The 21,106-nt window shown below is 54.2% G+C and overlaps 7 protein-coding genes and 1 non-coding gene across 8 annotated transcripts; 4 read left to right on the top strand and 4 right to left on the bottom strand.

Annotated features, from left to right (window-relative positions):
• Positions 1-146: 146 nt before the first annotated feature.
• On the bottom strand, positions 147-2,276 carry UMAG_05131 (putative Acetoacetyl-CoA synthetase; the record flags this gene model as incomplete). The annotated part of the gene is made up of 1 exon (XM_011389893.1): positions 147-2,276. The coding sequence occupies one exon, from the start codon at positions 2,274-2,276 to the stop codon at positions 147-149; it is 2,130 nt and encodes a 709-aa protein (XP_011388195.1).
• Positions 2,277-3,016: 740 nt separating this feature from the next.
• On the bottom strand, positions 3,017-4,675 carry UMAG_05130 (putative phosphoenolpyruvate carboxykinase; the record flags this gene model as incomplete). Its single annotated transcript, XM_011389892.1, has 1 exon — positions 3,017-4,675. One exon carries the CDS (start codon positions 4,673-4,675, stop codon positions 3,017-3,019), a length of 1,659 nt encoding a protein of 552 aa, XP_011388194.1.
• Positions 4,676-8,161: 3,486 nt separating this feature from the next.
• On the top strand, positions 8,162-8,276 carry UMAG_16213. The gene has a single exon (XR_897728.1). It is a non-coding gene; the product is annotated as a 5S ribosomal RNA (ribosomal RNA).
• Positions 8,277-8,568: 292 nt separating this feature from the next.
• Positions 8,569-9,115, top strand: UMAG_10178 (uncharacterized protein; the record flags this gene model as incomplete). Its single annotated transcript, XM_011390039.1, has 3 exons — positions 8,569-8,598; positions 8,782-8,894; positions 9,004-9,115. 3 exons carry the CDS (start codon positions 8,569-8,571, stop codon positions 9,113-9,115), a joined length of 255 nt encoding a protein of 84 aa, XP_011388341.1.
• Positions 9,116-10,061: 946 nt separating this feature from the next.
• UMAG_05128 (uncharacterized protein) lies at positions 10,062-10,886 on the top strand (the record flags this gene model as incomplete). Its single annotated transcript, XM_011389891.1, has 1 exon — positions 10,062-10,886. The coding sequence occupies one exon, from the start codon at positions 10,062-10,064 to the stop codon at positions 10,884-10,886; it is 825 nt and encodes a 274-aa protein (XP_011388193.1).
• A 350-nt stretch (positions 10,887-11,236) lies between these two features.
• Positions 11,237-12,637, bottom strand: UMAG_05127 (uncharacterized protein; the record flags this gene model as incomplete). The annotated part of the gene is made up of 1 exon (XM_011389890.1): positions 11,237-12,637. One exon carries the CDS (start codon positions 12,635-12,637, stop codon positions 11,237-11,239), a length of 1,401 nt encoding a protein of 466 aa, XP_011388192.1.
• Positions 12,638-13,178: 541 nt separating this feature from the next.
• UMAG_05126 (uncharacterized protein) lies at positions 13,179-16,931 on the top strand (the record flags this gene model as incomplete). The annotated part of the gene is made up of 2 exons (XM_011389889.1): positions 13,179-15,730; positions 16,013-16,931. 2 exons carry the CDS (start codon positions 13,179-13,181, stop codon positions 16,929-16,931), a joined length of 3,471 nt encoding a protein of 1,156 aa, XP_011388191.1.
• A 350-nt stretch (positions 16,932-17,281) lies between these two features.
• Positions 17,282-20,081, bottom strand: UMAG_05125 (putative glutamine-tRNA ligase; the record flags this gene model as incomplete). Its single annotated transcript, XM_011389888.1, has 2 exons — positions 17,282-19,488; positions 19,715-20,081. 2 exons carry the CDS (start codon positions 20,079-20,081, stop codon positions 17,282-17,284), a joined length of 2,574 nt encoding a protein of 857 aa, XP_011388190.1.
• Positions 20,082-21,106: the final 1,025 nt, after the last annotated feature.

Genomic DNA, 21,106 nt, shown 5'->3' with positions numbered 1-21,106 from the left:
TTGTATATAGTTTGTTGTTGATCGTTGGTCGTTGATAATAGTGCATCTCTGTTGCACAGATCTATTCGTAATTCGCATGGTTGTCATTTGCCCATGTCTGCTCTCGATGCGATGAGATTCGTGATTACTGCTTGGGAAACGACGGCTCAAGAGGCGAGTTGAGACCTGAGCTGTTCGCCTAGCGCGACAAATTGGTGCAAGCTCTCCGGGTTGATCAGCGTGGCGCTATTGATGGTGTCCAATGGGGCGCCGTTGATGATTTTTTTGACGGGGACTTCGACCTTTTTGCCATTCAGGGTTTTCGGGATATCCGAGACGATCTTGATGAATTTCGGGACGTGTCTTGGGCTTCGTTTAGTTCGGATGAGTGAGACGAGTGAATGCTCGAGTTGTTGCACGTCGATTCTGACGGCGGGATCGAGAACGACAAAGAGACATACGACTTCGTCGTCCGCCCGCGGGGTTTTCAACGCCACCACGAGCGAGTCTGTGATCCAAGATGCAAATGCGTTGTCGGGGCTTTCGAGGAGTTCGTAGATTTCGCTGCTGCCGAATCGGATTCCGCCGGGATTCAGGATGCCATCGCTTCTACCCAGCATCACTACGCCACCGTGCTCGCTCAACATGATAAAATCGCCATGATACCACACTCCGGAAACCTGCGAATAGTACGAGTCAAAGTACTTGCTCTCGGGTTGCTTCCAGAATCCCAACGGTTGAGCTGGGAACGGCGACTTGCATATCATGTCACCGACCATGTTGGCACAAGTGATCTCTTGACGTGCATCCGAGTCGTAGACGCCAATGTTCATGCCCAGGTTTCTCGCTTGAATCTCACCCGCATACACAGGAAGCGCCGTATTGTGGCCTGCGAACAACGAGCATAGATCCGTTCCACCCGTGATGGAGCCGATCAAGATGTCGCTGCCGATCCGCTGATGGATGAAAGCGTAGAGCTCCGCACGCAGTGGCGAACCGGTACTCAAGATCTGGCGCACGCAAAGCTCGGCATGGTTCGCACCCACCTCGTATCCGCTCTTCTCCAGAGCACCAAGGTACGCAGCACTCGTACCGAACGTCGTCACGCCATGTTTCTCGGCCAACTCCCAGAGCACCGAGACAGGCTTCAGAGGGCTTCCATCGTACAACACGATAGTGCAGCCAGTGACCAGACCGGCCACCAGGAAATTCCACATCATCCAACCCGTCGTAGTGTGCTGGAAAAACACATCGCTCCGAGTCAGTCCACCGTGAATAATGTGTTCCTTGGAGAGCTGCAGAAGCATTCCTCCAGCGCGATGCGTGATGGCTTTCGGTTTACCAGTGGTTCCGGACGAGAAAAGAATCCAGAGCGGGTGGTTAAAGTCGAGCTGTTCGAAGGCGATCGGCTGATCGACCGCAGATGCGCCTTCGGCGACAAAGTGATCCCAACTTGTCCATCGAGCTGCGTCGCCTGCGTGTGGCTCTAGCACGGGATGAGTCTTGACATGCGGAATCACCACGACGCCTTCCAACCTCTGTTCTTGCTCGTCTCGATCGTGCTCCAACCCCTCCACCACACTGCGCAACTTGGCCAAATGATCATGAACCTTGCCATTGTATCTGACAGCATTGACGCTGATCAGCACTTTCGGCCGCACCGTTCTCAGCCGCTCCAAGACGCCTTCGGGACCAAAATCCGCAGCGGCACTCGTCCACACCGCACCGATTGAGCTTGCTGCCAGGAATGCGATCAAATTCTGCGTGTTGTTAGCAGAGTAGCTCGCGACGCAGTCGTTTTTCTGGATGCCTCGGCTTCGCAGCGCTGCTGCTGCCTGAGCTACCATGCTATACAGCTGAGCGTAGCTGATGGAGGATTCATCGAGCTCTCCCGTGGTCGTGTCGACTTCGGTGCTTTGGATCACGGCAACATCGTCTCGATTGGCGGAAGAGCGTGTACCGTGTCGAAGAAGGTTTTCGGCAAAGTTGAGACGCGCTCCTTGGAACCAGCGCGGAGGAGGATATATGGGAGCATTGTCGCCGATAGCCAGAGGAGCGCCGACGGACGAGATGACCGCAGTTTCGTCCCATACTGTGGTCCAAAAGTCGTTGAGGTGCGTGCAAGACCATTGCCACAGCTGGTCGTAAGTGCGTAGGTCGAGGGAGAACCGAGCGTTAACCGTTTGACGGAAGCGATCCATCGCGGTGGACGCAACATCTTTGGGCGACCACATGAGCTTGCCCTGGATGCCGTCAACCTCGGCGACAGCCGCGTCAGTGGTGTGACCGTTGACCATGCTTGCTGTGTGTGTAACGACAGAAGCGAGTCGTAACTAACGTTGGAGAAAACCAAGCGTGTTGTTCGCCCATAAACCAAGCCAAACCGAACTGCTCGATATGAATGCAAGACAACCTATAAACGGCCAATCCAAGAACAAGCCCCCTCTTCTCGCCGCAGCACTGTGTCTAGCTCGCTGGAAGAACTCGCTGTTGATCACAAAACACCAATTCACGAGTGACTTGCAAACAAGCACAGGCACCAAGCCTAGACACGAGACCAGCGAAACAAGCACCAAGCAGCTTAGCCGGAGCAAACCCTTACCACGGCGTGCGGGCCAAACCGCAATCGTGAATCGAGTCGGGAGTGAATTGGCCGTGGGCTTGGCACAGACTCACGAATCGTGAATTGCGACTCGTGAATTGCGGGGATTCGTGATTCTCCGCGTACACTCACCGACTCGCCAAACCGACCTTGAAGTCCGGAATACCCGAATTCAAGAATCCGACGCTCAATCACGAATGCTACACTGACAACTCACGACCCATGACTATCCGTGATTTTGATCCCCCTCCTCCGGGCCCCAACCGAGCTGCCCCACCTCGCCACTTGACAGGTGAGTTGGATCATATTTTCTTGGTCGCATGCTTCGCTTCAGCCATCCATCGGCTACACTTCACGCCTTGCACATTCGGCCGTCATGGAATCAAAAGTGATATATGCATATTCAAAAAAGATACAATGCAGCCAGATTCTACATCAAAGCTTGGGGCCAGCAGCGGCGACCTCGGCAGAAACGTCGTTGACGTACTTTTCAAAGTTGGTCGAGAACATCTCGGCGAGCTTGTTCAGCTCGGCCTTGAATGCGCCCTTGTCTGGCCAGCTGGTGGCAGGGTTGAGCAGCGTCTCGGGGACGCCCTCGATGGCCTCAGGGATCTGCAGGTTGAACACGCCAAAGTTCTGGAACTTGGACTTGGCCAATGAGCCGTCGTGGATCGAGTCGATGATCTTGCGCGTGTACTTGAGAGGGCATCGCTGACCGACACCAAACTTGCCACCCGCCCAACCGGTGTTGACGAGCCAGACGTCGGCCTTGTGCTTCTCCATGCGCTCGGCAAGCATCTTGGCGTAAACGCGAGGGTGAAGCACAATGAATGGCTGACCGTAGCACGTCGAGAAGGTGGGCGACGGCTCCTGGATACCATCCTCGGTACCGGGCGTCTTGGAGGTGTAACCCGAGATAAAGTGGTACTGAGCCTGGTTGGCATCCAGCTTCGAGACGGGCGGCAAGACACCGTAAGCGTCGCAAGTCAAGAAGATGATGTTCTTGGGTGGCGAGTTGGACATGCAGGGGATCTTGGCGTTGGGGATAAACTCGATCGGGTACGAGCATCGCGTGTTTTCCGTAATCACCACATCGTCGTAGTCGACTTCACGCGTGTTTTTGTCGTACACGACGTTTTCCAGCACGGCACCAAAGCGAATCGCGTTGTAGATCTCGGGCTCCTTGGCAGCAGAGAGACCGATGCACTTGGCGTAGCAACCACCCTCAATGTTGAACACACCCTCGTCCGACCACACGTGCTCGTCGTCGCCGATGAGCGCACGCTTGGGGTCGGCCGAGAGCGTGGTCTTGCCGGTACCCGAGAGACCAAAGAAGAGCGATACGTCACCGTCAGGGCCCTCGTTGGCCGAAGAGTGCAGCGAGAGCTGGTTAAACTTGACGGGCATGAGGTAGTGCATGACCGAGAAGATGCCCTTCTTCATCTCACCCGCGTACTCGGTACCGAGGATAACCATCTCGTGACGCTTAAAGTTGACCTCGACCGATGTGGATGAAGTCATACCGGCGGTGAAACGGTTGGCAGGGAACTGACCGGCGTTGTAGATGATAAAGTCGGGCTCACCAAAGTGCTCGAGCTCTTCGGCGGTAGGGCGAATAAGCATGTTGTTCATGAAAAGCGCGTGGTAGGCACGGCTGCAGATGATTCGCACCTTGATGCGGTACTTGGGGTCCCAGCCTGCAAAGCCGTCAAAGACGTAAATGTCGTCACGGGTGTTGAGGTAGTCGATGGCACGCTCACGGTTGATCTCAAACGTGTGCTCATCCATCTTGATGTTGACGGGACCCCACCACACGTGGTCCTTGGAGGTCTCCTCGAAAACGATACGCTTGTCCTTGGGCGAACGACCGGTCTTCTTGCCAGAGTAGTTGATCAAGGCACCGGCCGACGAGATAACGGCGCCCTCTTTCTTGATGGCGTCTTCGTAGAGCTGCGCGACGGAAGCATTGCGCTTCAGGTGAATCTTGTCCATGTCGAAACCGGCATCCGAGAAGAGCTTCAGGTCGGAGCCCAAGAGCGTGTAGTGAGGGTTGTTGGTGAGCAAATCATCGTGGTGGTTTCCTGGCGAAGTCATTTTGGAATTGGTGGCGACGGTGGGTTACTGGATGTTTTGGGAGAAAGAGAGAATGGACTGTTGTACGACGCAAACAAGTATTGTTTGAGCGTGAGTAACGGCAATGGTTGGAAAGAAGAGGGTGGTGATGGAGAAGAAGAAGAGGCAATTCGAGTGGTTGGGTTGGGCAGGAGAGAGAGTGTGTGAAGCGTTGGTAAGAGGTTGATCGTTGACACACGGAAACACCCGTCGCAGAAAAACAGTCAACGAGTGGAGGTAGTGTGGGACAGAGGAGAGCAGAAAGCAAAGAGCAGAAAGCGGGAATGCGGGAAACAGGGAAAAAGTTGGAAAAGGCGGGGCAAGAAAGGGAAGAAGGAGCAGGAGCAGTGGGAGAAGGCAGAGAGAGGGGTAAAAGTCAGTCGGAAATGATCATGTGAAATGAGGATGATTATTGGTCCGACAGACTGTCATCGCAGTCAAGATGCACTGCAGCCAAGAGTGTACAGAAGAATCCGATTTCAACTCGTGACACCTGCTCACTGGATTGCAACTCGGCGCCCTCTGATTTGTGCGCCACCAGAACGGAATGCCTTTCGGCGCGTGCTCATTCGCTCGTCGCTGCATTCGTGATTGACCCAATCAGAAGCCGCTTGCAGCTGAGCCAGACCTGACAGACAGGTGGCGATGACTGTCAACATTGTATTGTTGACAAAGCTGTGTAGCCAGTCAAAGGCCAGGTTCGCGGAGCTGGTAGCTAGTAGCGGGTAGCGGGTAGCTAACGGGCGGAAGAGCGAGCAGCAAGGCGGCGTGAAAGGGGCCCAAGTCGATGACGATGAGCGGGGCTTGGCTAGGCAGTGTCATCGGAACAGCGAGAGGCGAAATAGGAGCACGAGCAACACGAGTAGGAACATGAGCGGGCCCAGCAAGCACCGAGGAGAGCCAGCACAGAACCAACCGGCACAGAACCGGCAAGCCGGGCAGTGAGCCGGCCAAATCCCAAATTCTATCGTTGAATCCGGCTACACACGGTTGGCATCCTTGCTATTGCCTGCCAGCCTAGCCTACTTTGTCCATTTCGAACACGTCGCGTACGACGAGCAGCAAAGTAGAGCTGTAATGGATGAATAGCCATCGGGTGCACAGAGAGGAGCGGAGCGGTCGACAACGAGGACAAGCGATCAAGGACTAAGAGTCGATCAACAGAGGAGCCACGAAACGCCAAGCGGTCTGCCGTTGGCCTGTGAATGCGGCGGGGCAGATCGGAAATGACAGTCGAGCGAATTGGACCAAAAAAGGGAAACGAAGATAAAATGAAATAAAATCCATTTCCCCTCCTTTTTCCGAATTCAAGGCGAGTTGGTTGATTGTCTGCGACTGCGACTGCGCCTTTAGACGGTCGAGCCAGCTCTGTGCAATGATCGCCCATCATTTGTGGACACTCTCTGCCACTTTTGTCTTGGGGCTCGTCTTGATCATCATGATCATCATGAATGACTATTGACGACAGAAGTATGCCATGTAGTCATCCATCACAAGGAACCAAGCATGAACATCGTGACAGAGCGACGATCGTGGATGAAACTGCCGAGTAAGCATGAAAGGCGAATGAATGCAAATAGCCGCACGAGACAAGTGAACAGCCAAAGGCAGCTCCCCCGCATTTGTTCTGCCTCGGATCTTTCCGCTCGGCTTGGCTGGGTCACTGTCCCCACCTAAGCTGCATGCAGGTTCATCGCAAGCCGCCAATGCCGCGAGCCCTGTACAACGCAGCACTGCCCCACCTGCGATGCCAATCGAGATCTTCGCACAATGTAGCCGTGGCTCGATCCAGCACCCGAGCCACTTGCAACCTGAACAAGCTTGGCAGATGTCTGCACAAGCTTACTAGCTGTCATACGGACCAAGCAGCACCATCCTGAAGGATACCAAGCAGCTCTCGAGAAAAATCAATGGCGACCAAGCTCGAAACTTACCTGACGACGAATGCGTTGCGGTCACGAGTCGCACAGAGATAGATGAGATGAGTGGTGGTGTTGGATGTGCAAGCTGTGCAAACGAATCAAAAGACGATGCCAAGGCAAAGAGAAAAGGGATGATGGGGAAGAGCTGCAACAAACAACCTAGCAGATTCGGTCGTATATATGCTTTTGCAACACTGGTGTCTTCCAAGCCAGTCAAGCTACCATCGGGAGGGTTCAGGTGGAACACAGCGGACCCCGGAACATCACGGACGTTTCGATCCACGGTTCAAAATTGCTTGACGTCGCTACAACTCGCCTTGCAAAACGAGCATCAAGCGACGACCGGGCGGGATCGTAGACTGTCTCGATACCAAGGCGTCAGTCACGAGTGTGAATGCATGCGGGCAGCCCCCAGGCAGTAAAGTGGCACAGCAGTACAGCAGCACAGCAGCACAGCAGTCAAGACAGGTTGTCGCCTGTATGAGTCTACAGCAAGATGTCTATTCGGTTTGTGACTGCGTGCAGATCGCCTCGGAGACGCAAGCACACACACTGACAAATAGCCGCAACAGCATAGCATCAAGCCGGGAACCGAAAGGGTCGATCTTCGCGCCCAATGCTAAGTTACCTTGGCTGTGAATCAAGTTGTGCGCTGGTTCTCTCTACCTTTGAGTTTTGCGAGGGCCCGCGGGTTGACGCACCAACCTCATGGATTCAGGGTTTTGGCGTCACTAATTTCAAAGCCGCGCGCTAGTCGCCCACTTTCGGGTGTTTGCGGATCCGGAGCATTCCGAAGCTCACAATTCACGATTTCGTTGATTCCTACTTTGCTTCTCGTTGCTCCTTGACTACTGAAAGTGCTGGAGCCCATTTGCGGTCGTACGCGGCACAACCTGGCTGCAACACAACTGTATCGGTCGTGTTGCCGCTTGCTCAACAGAAAGTCCGCAACTGACTCCAAGACTCGTGTGACTTGGCCGGTTGGAAATAGGTCCAGGCAGTCCAAGCAGCCTTAGAGTCAGCGACTGTTAACTGTTCTGTAGGTGCGGGCTCACTTGCTCGACAAACCAGCAGACTTGCGAGATGTGGATCATCTTCCGATCGGACATTGCAGCTCGTTTCCCTGAGACGCTATGAGCAGATGCTGGATCGGGTAGGCAAAAGGCCAAGCGAGTCATTGCTGAACGAATGACGTGTATCATAAAACATGTACGTTAGCGCTGGTCACGATTGAACCAGTGAATCATTCACGACTGTAGTTACCTTAGCTGAAAGCCTAGCCCAGGTTTTGTTTATTTTAGCGACGACAAGAATCACGAATACTTCATCTGGAGCCGGATGATGATTCAACCCGAGTCCTGAGTCGTGAGTATTCGTGATTCCGATACGCCTGTGAGACGACGAGTACTTTGGAGGCCTAACAAGTGTATGTAATTTCGAGCTTTCGAGTTGGCATCTCGTGACTGTACATGCTTGACGCTATTGATATGACTATGCATTTATTATCCATGGTTATACTTTCCATATCAAAGATTCGATAGCATCTGCGGCCATAGAGACTTGAAAATACCGCATCCCGTCCGATCTGCGCAGTCAAGCAAGTCGTCGCCTAGTTAGTACTGCGGTGGGGGACCACGCGGGAATCCTAGGTGCTGCAGTTCTTTTTTCTCGTTTCTTCGCAGCGATCCCTTCTTTTTTTTCCCGTCCGTTCAGTCGTGACTGCCCGTCCGCGGATTAATGGGACGTAAAAGAAATCAGGAGGTCATGCACAAGCTAGGTCGCATTATCAAATATTGACTAAGCCGCTTCGAGGAAGCTGCCGCTTTGGCCAGCTCTCCTTCCAGGTCAGCATTCAGGGTGGATGCACCGTTATTGCTGGCTATCACCCTTGGCATCGCATTCCATACCTTTTACGTTTCGGTTTTGGCGTATCAACACACGAGCCCAAGAGCCATGAGCGAGGTGGCAAGAAACCCTCTAGCGGTATGTACTCTGGTGTGAATGCCTGTCGTTCAGGCTAGGCTAGGCTAGGCTAGGCTAGGCTAGGAGAGAGAGAGGAGACAGGACTGATGAGTCTCTTTTCACGCTTTGCTGGTTCATTTCGCTCTTGACTCACACACCATCGACAAACTCGAACTCATTCGAATGGCACCTGCCGTACAACAGGAGCTCCACGCAGCTGCACCATCGTTCAAGCCACTCATCCCAACGGCTTTGCTGCCGTATCTCGCATTCGTACTCCTCTCATCGGTGTTTTTGGCCGCATTCTACTTTACAACGTGAGTTTGTCACTCGTCCATGCAGCAGCTTGGCTTGCAACTGCATAGTTACGAGGCACGCATGCTGATCTTTGCGCGTTCTCTCTCTTCTGATATTGCGCTGCTATAGATTGCCAAAAAGGAGCATCACCGCCAAGGAGATCATCGTGGGAGTAGTGGCGAGCCTGCAGGCAGGCTTTGGCGTCGTGGCTCTTTTCAACGCCGTCGGCGTATATGTATAATGACAGGACTAGACTGATAGCTCCAATCCCCTTTTGCGGACAATATCGTCCATCCTCTTTGGGTATCACCGAAGCATGGCATGAGCTGCTCGTGGCTTGAGGAGGCGCGAGGGAGGGAGCGCTTCACACAATCCAAACTGAAAGGCTTCTCAGACTAAGAGTTGTGTACAGGCACATTCTCTGTCATCTTGACAAGCTTCACTTGGGCGTCTGCATATGTTGACTCGCCTGTAAAGGTAGTCAGCAGCTTGTGACAAGGCATGGCTGTGTGTTGAAGCGTACGATTTTGTAGCCGCTATTTCGTGTGCGCATTTCCAGAAGGCTCGTTTCTGAGGTGAATTCACATTCACGATTCGTGATTCACGATTTGTGAATGCCAAATGCGAATCAGTCAGAGCACAAAGCCACGAGCTGCAACGTTTGCACTACGAAGACGCGATTCACAACTCGATTGCCAAGCTGGTCGTGGATACAGGCGTGGTGAGGTCTTGTCTCGTGTCTTGTCTGCTCACGCTTTCGGCTCTGATCGACCTTTTTGATCCGCGATTCGCGCTTTCTGACGCGCAAACCTCCTCGACCACAATCACGAATCAGTCAGAGTCATCCATCGTATCTCTGAGGCAGCATCGAATGCTTGACAAACATTACCTGACGCACGTACAAGTCTGTCTATCTCAACGACACGAGCAAACTTAGGCTTTAAGCTCATACTACATTGCTCTTACGCTGCAGCAGCGTCCCCACCAAATCTACACCTTTACCACCGCCCAAAGACATAAGAGCCGGCGCAGTGGGAGCTTGTCGGATATCATTCGGAAGCAAACGTCATCGGTTTTCTATCTTGCATCGACCAACGCTCCTGTTTGATCTTATTTTCATTTGGCTGCTGTGTCACGCCTGCAGCAAGTGCACTTTGCCCACTCGTTGCGTTCAACGTCGACGCACAATGCCGCCCGTTCGCACGACCCCCCGCGATGTACTGATACGCGTCCCCAAAGTGGAACCTTACTCGAACAGCTATGTTCCTCCCTCGGCTCGTGCTAAAGAGGAAGCCAAGAAGTTTGCTGCAGCAGCGCTACCTGCGAAAGTCGATGACAGCACAGCAGAGGTGAGCACGTCGGCTGCGCCAGATTCTGCCGCTCCGATCGTAGATCCAGCAGCTGTATCAACGAGTGACAAAGCTGAAATCGCTCCGCTGGACACTTCTACGGCGACAGTGGATGTTGCATCAGACGCGAACGAGACAACAGTAGCATCACATCCAACTAACACCCTAGCAATGAAAGCCGACTCGGATGACAACGAGGACCCAAGTCAACGCGCCAACTCGCCCACTCTGGCGTTCCTCTCGGTCGACCGACAAGAAGAGCAGACCGTCAACCTCTCCAAAGCAGCCACTTCATCCGCGGGTTGGAACAGCCTGCTCGTGTGGGCACGCCGTCAACGAGGAGCTCAATGGGACGAATCCACCGCGCTCTGGCAAGTCGACAAGTACAGTCGTGAATTCTACAGCTTTTGTGAAAACCCGGCAACTACCGATCGATCCAAACAGCCCGGTAATCAAGCCAACCACTCGGCTGAGCCACCAGCAGACACGGACCAAGACAGTAAGACTGCGCTACAAGCCACTGCTCCACACCACGATCAAGATGCAGCTCTAGCTCCCACCGCTAGGAGTTCATCGCGCACCAAATTGCAGGATGCTGCAACTGGCGGTGCAAGTCCACCCCCCGTTCCAACAGCTCGCTCAATTAGGCTGCTTCGTAGGTGAATCCGCTCGCTCGGCCAAAGCCACGAGTGTCGTGGTTGTCGTCTGTGTTATATGGATTTTCCTCGTTGGATTGGCACCTCTTCTGTATTTTTAAACATGATGGAACTCATCGGATCCGTATTTTACAGCTGCTGTTAGAGTCTGCGCAATGGTCATGCAGAAGTATACAACGTGGGTTTTGGTGAGGCAACAAGTACTGCTGGCCTAACTTGCGTCGCCGAAGAGGAACGGAGGACGCCGATTCTACAAGTACATTCTGAGAGAAAGATCGATGATTTCGTCTTTAGAGGCTCCCAAAGCGGGAGATGGCAACAAGGCAGGAGGGGCAATGTGGTTGAATCGATAGACAGTTACGCAATCAGGTGCGGCTTGCGTCGTTGGGTCCAGGACTCGAGTTGACGCCAAAAGTGGCTGACCGCCTGTTTATCGGTATGCCTCTTGGTACGGTCAACCTGCACTTCGACCACGTTCCAATCGCGAATATTGGGGTTCTGAGGTTCATTGTGCCAGCGCACATAGACTCCCATGACATTCTTGAACAATTCTCTGGGTTCATTCCACTTGTACGTCTTGAACTGCCACGCTTGACCTGTTGTAAAGACGGCAACAACACGGTTCCATGGGTCGGCACCTGGTGCCGAGGCGCTCGATCCACCCAGACGCGTCACCGCCTCGGCGCTGTCTACCACCAAGATCCGGCGTCCGATACCGACACTAGAGCCGCCTTGAGTTCCATTGCCGCCGCGACTGGTGATCGAGACTACGAGGTCGGCTACACCGCGAGCTCTTTGCCGCGCTTCTTCTGGCGGCACAAAGATTCCTTCTTCCAAAAATTGCTTGATGTTGAACATGTTGAGTAGACTGGTAGGCGAGCTCGAGAGAACGACGATAGGATCCTGCGCACGCTGCTTGCGCACCTGTCCACTTGCAGAGACACCCGGTCTCGGTGCTGGTTGCGCGCTACCTGGTGGCGCTCCTTTGCCTGCTGCTCTCCTCGCTGCTTCCACTTTGGCCGAAAACGCGCGACGAAAGCTTTCAAAATCGGTCACCTTGGACGCTGTAGCGCGCGAAGCGGCTGCGCCTCCCGTAAGGCCGGCCACATTGCCGCGAAGCGCATCGTTCCTGGTCCGCAACACGACCTCGTACTGCGCTCTGACACGCTTGACGTACTCGACATCCTTAGGATCCACCTTGTAGCGACGCTTTACGCCCTGTGCGTCTGTAGCCGAACGAGCTACGTTGCTTGTCGAGGCGAAAGCAGATGCGCCAGTGTCAGCCGAAGCTGTTGCAGAGACGTCGGCCGCTTTCAACACGCCCGCCCAATCATCACGCTTGCCCAGCAGATAATCGAGGATCGCAGCTCTGTCTAATGTAGGGAATGAGGCTACTTTGGCTGTAGCTGCCTGTGCAAGGTAGGCACCTGGACGTTCTTCGCGTGTTTGCAGAGCGAGCATGACTGCTTCGACATCGTAGAAGAACGAAGGCTCTGTGTCCGGATGCGGGAGATGGCCGGAAGAAAGGCGAGTTGCCAGTTCGTCTCTGGAGCGCGCCAGTCTCGTCGTGGTGGACTTGCTGAGCGAAACATTGTCAATTTTGAGCGTAGACGCTTGGAGTATCGAAGCGACGGGTGAGGACTGGTCATCGAATAGCTGAATTGAAGCAAGAGGCTCCGACGGGTTAGCTGATTGTCTGATGGTGTTTCGGATCAGATCGAGCGCGTCGATTGCGCTCATTGACGCAGTAACAGCCATGTCTATTGGAATCGTTCGCAAAGGTGAGAGCACGACGCCAGTACTTTCAAGTAGAATGCAAAGCCAACTGACCAAGAGGAGCCATGCGACTAGACCCAGTGTGAATGGTTGGTGCGCAGACGAAGCTGGGTATGGTTACGAGTTGTAGGCTCTGAATGCACTCCACTCGCAATACGCACTCTGACACCTTGAGGTTCGGATCCGACTCCCGATTTTTTCAAGCCGTCCATGTCCCGATTCAAGAAGAAACACGGTGAAATGCAAAATTTCACGAGAGGCCAAAACAAAAACAAAAACAAAAAGAAAACAGAATCGTGAATGAGAAAAGCAAGCTGTAAGCAGTGAATCGTGAATCACTGAATGCAAGCAAATGGGGACCCTTTCCTGGTCAGTTGCAAAACTTGACTCACCCTCTCGCCCTCACCTATAACAACCTGATCGAGGCTGTCGATCACTTTACATCCATTCCAGCACTTCAGATTCGGCCCCGAAACTTTCTACAACTCCGAACCAAACATTCCTGCTCAGGGCCAGGTCCAGAATGGCTCGTGGAGGTAACCGAGGAGGAGGACGTGGAGGCGGTCGTGGTCGTGGCCGCGGCGGAGGACGGGGACGTGGAGGAGGAGGTCGCGGTGGCGGGCGTGGAGGTCATAACGCTCAGGCGCTGAGACAGTCGTACTGCCCCAGTGACCAGAAGAATGCGCGTCTGGAGGCCTACTACATCGACCAAGGCATCCTGGACCCTTGCGAGTGGGCCACGTTCATGGACTATCTTCGCACCCCTCTGCCGACCACCTTCCGACTGACAGCCGGAAAGGAGACCACACCACAGCTTGTAAAAGCACTTCAGGATATCTACATTCCTTTCCTGTCCAATGTCACGTTTGACGGCGAAAAGGTAGACCCACCCAAGACGCTACCTTGGTATCCTGACGGTCTCGGATGGCACCTCAACACCAAGAAGAACGTCATTCGAAAGTCGCCCGAGTTCAAGCGGTTCCACCAGTTCCTCGTCCACGAGACTGACGTTGGCTCGATCAGTCGTCAGGAGGCTGTGTCGATGCTGCCACCTCTCTTCCTCGATGTACAGCCTCACCATCTTGTTCTCGACATGTGCGCCGCGCCTGGTTCCAAGACGGCTCAGCTGATCGAGTCGCTCCACTCGCCCTTCACTTCAGGCCCTAGCGCCTACAATCCGATGCCGACCGGTCTTGTGATTGCCAACGACTCTGACACCAAGCGTGCTCACATGCTTGTGCACCAATCGCAGCGACTCCCCTCTCCGAATCTGTTGGTCACCAACCTGGATGCTTCCAACTACCAGTCGATCCAGGTGCCCTGGAAGGCGGCTGACGAGGGTGCTGAGGTGATTCAGACTGCCATGAAGTACGATCGCATTCTCGCCGACGTTCCATGCTCTGGCGACGGCACCATCCGAAAGAATGTGCCAATCTGGAAGGAGTGGACGCCCAACAACGCCGTCGGCCTCCACGCTCTTCAGCTCAAGATTCTCATGCGCGGTCTCAACCAGCTTCGCGAGGGCGGACGTCTCGTCTACTCGACGTGCTCCATGAACCCGATCGAGAACGAGGCGGTTGTTGCCGAGGCTCTGCGACGCTTCGAAGGCAAGGTGCGCATCGTCGACTGCAGCTCCAAATTGCCCGAGCTTGTGCGAAGAAACGGTCTCACCACCTGGAGAGCTGCGCCCGGTCGAGGCGCTCACCTGTTTGGCAAGTCGAAATACGCCAAGCAGAAGGCTGCCAAGGCAACTGCCGGTACGGATGGAGAGGCGGGGCTCGTCGATGCCGACATGAAGGATGCAGACGGCCAAGTAGACGAGGCTGCTGCTGCCATCGATGCTGCGCCACAAGAGCCGGAAGCGGAAGCGGAAGTAGAAGCAGAAGCAGAAGCAGAAGCGCAAGCCGAGGCGGAGGCAGAGGCGGAGGCGACACAGCCCGAGATTGGGTCCGCCGAGTACCGTGACCGCCTTCCCGAGATTGCATGGATCAATGACTGGGACCAGCTGAACGAGCTCGATGCTGATCTCGCCTCGCGCACTCCCAAGTCGCTCTGGCCGCAGGGCGATGAGGAGGCGCTTGGCATGCAGCACTGCATGCGTCTGTACCCTCATCTGCAAGACACTGGTGGCTTCTTTGTGGCGCTACTCGAAAAGGTCGGCAACCCTGACGACGAGGGTATGGCTGCCGGTATGATCCGCGCCATGGAACACCTTGATGCGATGCGACCCGATGGTGAGTCGCTCACCAACGCGGTCAAGCGAGAGCTCTCGGCTGAAGTAGACGCCGACCAGCCTGCCGCCAAGAAGATGAAGGAGGACGACGGATCTGCGGTCGCGGCTGAAACTGAGGCTGAGCCCATCCAAGTTGACCAAGCAGCTGAAGACACGAACGTCAAGGAGGACAAGCATGCGGCTGATCGCGCACGCAAAGCTTCTCAGCAGAAAGCTGTCTCTGAAGGTCACGGCATTCCTGGTGGACTTCCCTACAAGGAAGATCCGTTTGCCTATATCCCACCATCCAACGAGCAGGTTCAAGCCTGCAAAAAGTTTTTCGATCTCAAAGACACGTTTCCTCTGCGCAACCTGCTCGTGCGAAACGAAGATCACCAACCTTTGCGATCGGTCTACCTCACTTCTACCACGGCTCGTGCCGTGATTACCGGCGGTGGTCCCGGTCGCGGTAACCACCCACACATGAATCCGATCTCGCTGCGCCTGATCAACTGTGGCATCAAGAGTCTCGGTCGACAGGACGCTGGCCGCGACGGCACGCTCGAGTGCAAATGGAGGATCATCTCGGATGCTATCCTGTCCGTTCGACCTCACATGGGCGAACGAACTGTGCTGAAAGCCGAGCTGAAAGATCTCGCCTTCCTCATCGCTCACCACTATCCGATCCTGGACAATGTGCCTGGAGAGTTTGGCGAGCTGCTCAAGAGCAAGAAAATGGGAAGCTACGTGGTTGATGTGCTTCCCTCGGAACACGAAGGTAGGAAACTCGATTACAAATTGAGCTTTCCCATCTGGAGAGCGGTCAACAGTGTCAACCTGATGCTGGACAAGCAAGAGAAGAGGTAAGTTGACAGAAAAATGCGGCCTTGACCGTTCGTCCGTTCCTGGCTTGCTGGGTTCGTGGGTTCGTGGCTATGCCTGCTGCTCATGTGCCCGAGTTCGAGTTGGTTGTTTGTCTGCCAATCCGAACGGTGAATGTTGGAAATTCTGAATTGTCGCACTGACCATTGCTTCTTATGTTGATTTTTTGAAAAAAATCTTTCATCTCGTCCATTCACGATTTTGGTGCGTTTGTTTTCTTTGCTCTTATCACGATTCGCTTCGTTTCGTTTCGTTTCGTGCAGCGCGTTGTCGTTCCGAATCTTTGACACGGACTTGTCGAGCGTCGACGGCGCAAGACAATTTTCATCTCAACCATCCAAGAAAGCCAAGGCGGTAAAGCCGGCTGAGTCGCAACTGTCGGATCAAGAAGACGCTGCACGAGCCGCCATGTCTTGCTCGAACCAAGGTGCTCTGGCTGCAGTTGGAGCTGCCACACCAGCGCCGGTCGAGCTGGCTGCGTATCAGTGCGAGTACATCCAGCTGGCGCTCGATTCGGCAATTCTCAAATTCGATGGACCGTACACGTTGAAATCGGGTCGATCTAGTCCGTACTTTTTCAATGCTGGCTTGTTCAACACGGGTGGCAAGGTGGCCAAGGTGGCCGAGTGTTATGCCAAGCGAATTGTCGAGTCGGGCGTGCAGTTTGACGTGTTGTTTGGTCCTGCGTACAAGGGGATTCCGTTGGCGGCGGCCACTTCGATGGCGCTTCAGCTGAACCATGGGATTGATGTGGGATTCTGTTTCAATCGCAAGGAAGCCAAGACGCATGGTGAAGGTGGTTCGCTCGTCGGCGCCGAGCTGAAAGGCCGAGTTCTGATTCTCGACGACGTCATTACCGCAGGTACAGCGATCAACGAGGCCATGGACATCCTCGCTTCTCATCCTCAAGCGTCTCTTGCCGGCGTAGTCATCGCTCTCGACCGCCAAGAAAAATCCGCCACCAACGGCATCCCCGGCACAACCTCGGCCATCACCCAGGTCGAACTTCGCTACAACACAAAAGTCTACTCCGTAGTCACTCTCGACCAAATCATCCACTTCATGCAAACTGATCAGCCCAAATACGCCGACAAAATCGCAAAGATGATCGAATACAGAATCCAGTACGGCACCAGCGACGTCGCCAAGGCTCAAGCTGCCGCCGCTACTAACAAGGCTTGACTGATCCACGTTCGCGCTCTAGCACCACACTTGTAATCAATCTTGTATCCTTCCCCATCTTTCTCGCGAGAACAGCGTGATCTGTAGATGCCTGTGTCGATGACAGCACCGCACACACCAAAACCGCTTAGCCAACGTGCTAAGCCTCATTTGGCGAGTTGCAAGACCCCATAGTGGCCGGCAGTACACAACCTCGTCGGCAGAGACGGAAAAAAAAATTCACCGCGTGAATCCACTCAAACAACTCTCACACATCGCCAGTGGAGCTCAGCTCTAATGTAGGTAACAAGAGGCAATGGATGTATCGATGAGGATCATACGACAACGCAACTTGAAAGTGAATCCGGGCTTTACTTGGCTTTCTTGGCCACCGGTGACGCGACTGCCTTATCGTCCTTCTTTGCATCCTCTTTCAACGAGACGATCCTGTTGAGCACAATCTTGCCGCCCTTCTGTTTATCACCAAAGAGGCCCAAATCGCCGCTCAAGCGATCGAGCGCAAAGTAGGCGGTACGCATACCCTGGAAGCGGACCAACTCTTTGCCCACCAGTTGATCAGCAGTACGTTGAGGAGCACCTGCACCAGCACCCTCGGTTGCACTAGTCTCGGTCTCGCTTCTCGCTTTGGCCGCATCGGCTTCGGCTCTTTCGGTGCGCTGAGCAGCCTCCTTTCTAGCGTGCTCGACGCTGCGCTTGGCCACATCCCAAAAACCAACCTCGACCATAGCACCGCGCACGATTTCGAGAGAATCCGGGTTGACGTGGTCCAAGAAGTTCTCCTCAGCTGCCGGATCGTCCGAGGTGAAGAGCTGGTGGAAGATGCGTGTCTCGTCGACTTTGACAGGACTTTGCGAGGGAGCGTGCTCTGCTACCCACTGGATGTATGTCTTGGGCTTGGCCGAGCTTGTATCGCCGTACGTGGCAATCACTTCGATCGGTACACCCTGGTCGTTGGTCTTGAACGATTGACATGTGATGGGGAAGGGTACCTGCAACAGACCTACCGTCTTGCCTGGGGCCAGACGGAAGTAGTCCTTGCTATCCTCGGTGCGGAAGTCGGACGAGTCGATGTAGACAGTGCGGGTGAAGGGGATCTTGTTGGTGCCCATCTCGGGCGCCTTGGGATGCAGAGGCTTTTCGATCTCCTGGAAGTGGTCGTCGGGTAAGTTCTCGATGGTCACCTTGAGCGGGTTGAGCACCATCATCAAACGTGGCGTCGAAAGCTCGAGGTATTGTCGCACAGCTTGATCGAACCGACTGATCTGGATGGTGGATTTGGCTGTGGTGACGCCAAGCGCGCTAACAAAGGACAGGATCGCACCGGGAGGTACACCTCTACGCCTAAGAGCGATGAGGGTAAACATGCGCGGGTCATCCCAGTCTTCGATGTAGCGCTCCTTTACGAGTTTGAGAATCTTGCGCTTCGACATGACGGTTCCCTGGAGCGCCAGACGGCCGTACTCGGACTGACGTGGCTTGTACACCTCGAGCGCGTCGCACAGCCACTCGTAGGATTCGCGCGAGAGGATAAACTCGGTGGTGCAGAGCGAGTGGCTGATGTTTTCAAAGCTATCGACGAGACAGTGGGTAAAGTCGTAGGTGGGATAGATGCACCAGTCCTTGCCGGTGCGGTGGTGTGAAGCTTCGAGGACACGGTAGGCGATCAGATCCCACATCTGCGGGTTGCCATTCTCGATGTCCTGCTTCATCCGAAGCGTGACTTTGCCTGGGGCGTATTTGCCGTTCTTCATGTCCTCAAAGTCCTGAAGCGACTCTTGAACGGGACGATCGCGGAAGCGTGAAGGCTTGCGTGGACCGCGCTCGGGACCACCGCGCTGCTCCTTGATCTCTTCGGGTGTCGAGTGATCGACGTAAGCCTTGCCACGCTTAATGAGTTCGACGGCGAGCTGGTAGAGCTGCTGGAAGTAGTCACTCGAGTAGGTGACCTTGAAGGGTTCGAAGCCAAGCCATCGAACTGTCTCGAGGATGCTGGTAAAGTACTTTTCCTCTTCTGCCTCGGGGTTGGTATCGTCGTATCGGAGGTAACAGAGACCGCGATGGAAGCGGGCAAAGCCAAAGTTGACGGCGATGGCCTTGCTGTGACCAATGTGGAGAAAGCCGTTGGGTTCTGGTGGGAAACGCGTCATGACCATGCCCTTGGTAGCGGCGAGGTGCTGTTGTTTGAGCTCTGGCTTGATCTGGGGGTTTTCGCCGGGTTTGTGGAGACTGGCGAGGAAGCCTTCCTTGAACATGGCGTCTGGATCGACGGGACCAGCTGGTGCAGCTTCCTTTTTGGGGTGGGCCGAGGTGGAAGCAGATGGCTTCTTCTTTTCCTTGGGAGGAGGTGGCTTTTTGGGACCATATGTAGCTAGGAGCGCCGCATCTACGGCGTCCTTGAGGTCGACTGCGTTGGCCCATCGCATGTCGGGCGAAGCTTTGACGCCAGAGAGGATCGAGCCGAGTTTCGGCCAACCATCAACGGGATCGAGTTCGGATCGGTGAGATGCAATGTAGTCATCTACCGCCTTGCGAGATTGTTGTGGTGTTACGACGACGCCTGTTGAGCGTGCAGGATAGAAGGTGGAGCAACGCGTTGTCAGAGATTGCATGACATGGATGAAGATTGGACGATGAGCAGCAGCAAGGTCAGATCATATAGAAAACTGCATGCCATGGGGGAGACGAGACTCCCTGACGGCTCTAATACATGCGTTTTGGTTTTTTTTTATCTCATCATTTTGCGAGTCAAGTTTAGCTGTTGCGTAGGTGGGCTGTCTACTTACCAACACCGCATTCCTTGTCAAAAGCAGCCTTGTCTGGCTCGCTGTTGAGGGATGAGAGGTACTTGTATGCTGCGTTAACTTGATCGGACGATGTGAGGCTGGCGTCGAGGATGCGTGATACGATATAGTCTCTGGCGGGCTGGTTGGAAGCATCTTTGGCGGTGGATGCAGATATGATGAGTGCGGACGCCTTGGGGTCGATCTGTTTGTTAGTGAGATGGTTGTGTGCGATAACGCTCTCGATAGCAGCGACGTGCTTTGGGTTTGTGAGCGTCTCGATGGCTCTGTTTCCGGTCAGATTGAGCGATTCGAAGAGCTTGAGAAGCCTTGCATTCTCTGGATCGTTGACATCGACCTTGGGCGGCATGCTGGATGAGATGGACTGGGTATCGTTCAGCGATGCTGCTGGCAAGGAAGATCGAGGCTGATGGATAGGAAGGGTAGGATGGATGGGTCCAAGATACGACAGTGAGCTTGAAGAATCGTGAATCGTGAATCACTCGTGTCTCTTTTCTTTTCTTTTTTTTTTTTTTGTGGCTGAGTCGTCTGAGTGATTTTGCTGATTGAACAGGCGAGGCAAAGTGATCCAAGCGTGAAGCGTCGAGGTTCACGATTAATTTACTGGTTTGGTGCTTGATCGACGATGGACTCACAGACTGGCTCGAGCTTGTACTGTATGATTCACAATTTTGGGGAGTTTGTGCGCCGATCGCGTGCCAACCACGAATCGTGAATTATGGATCGTGAATCGTGAATGACACGTGTGGCTGATTCGTCTGTGTGACTCGTGACTGTGACTCGTGTCTGTGTTTGTATGCTTTGCTGCTGGCTTGTTGGCTTCCTGTGCTTATCGCTAGAGGATCTGCGACTGTTTTGCTTAGATTATGCGAGCATTGTCCGTTGAGGCATGCCGATCGACCCTGTGAGTTGGAGAGTCCACATTTCATGTTTGGGGAAGGCAAGCGAAGTGTGGTGGAGAGGTGGTTTAGCGGCTAGTGAATCGCAAGAAGAGAGAGAGTCTAACATGCAACCCAGTCACCGTGACGCACGTGACGAGTGTGTCACAGATGTCAGTCGTGAGTGTTGGTTGTCAGGCGGCAAGGCATGATCCGTGCATGCTTGTACTAAATTACGTGGCTGGTCGAGTCGTGAGTATGGATGGCTGCTCCTTGCATTACTCGTTCTGCATCACAGAATCACGAGCTTGCAGCTTACACACAGACCGCCACAGACCGCCGCCCGTCGGCTCACACGAAACGCCACCACTTGAATCAGCTCAGGCGAGATCGTTCTTGTCTTCTGCGCGATAAAGGTCAGAGCGCTCGTCTAACGTTAGTGGCATCGACGGTAGTCGCGCATGCGTACCGACGCCCGGCGCCATCTGATTGTGTG

Source organism: Mycosarcoma maydis, chromosome 4, assembly GCF_000328475.2.
Source record: "Mycosarcoma maydis chromosome 4, whole genome shotgun sequence".
NCBI classification, from domain to species: Eukaryota; Fungi; Basidiomycota; class Ustilaginomycetes; order Ustilaginales; genus Mycosarcoma; species Mycosarcoma maydis.
Note: the sequence above shows the minus strand (reverse complement) of the source record. Positions and strands in the feature narration are given on the sequence as shown.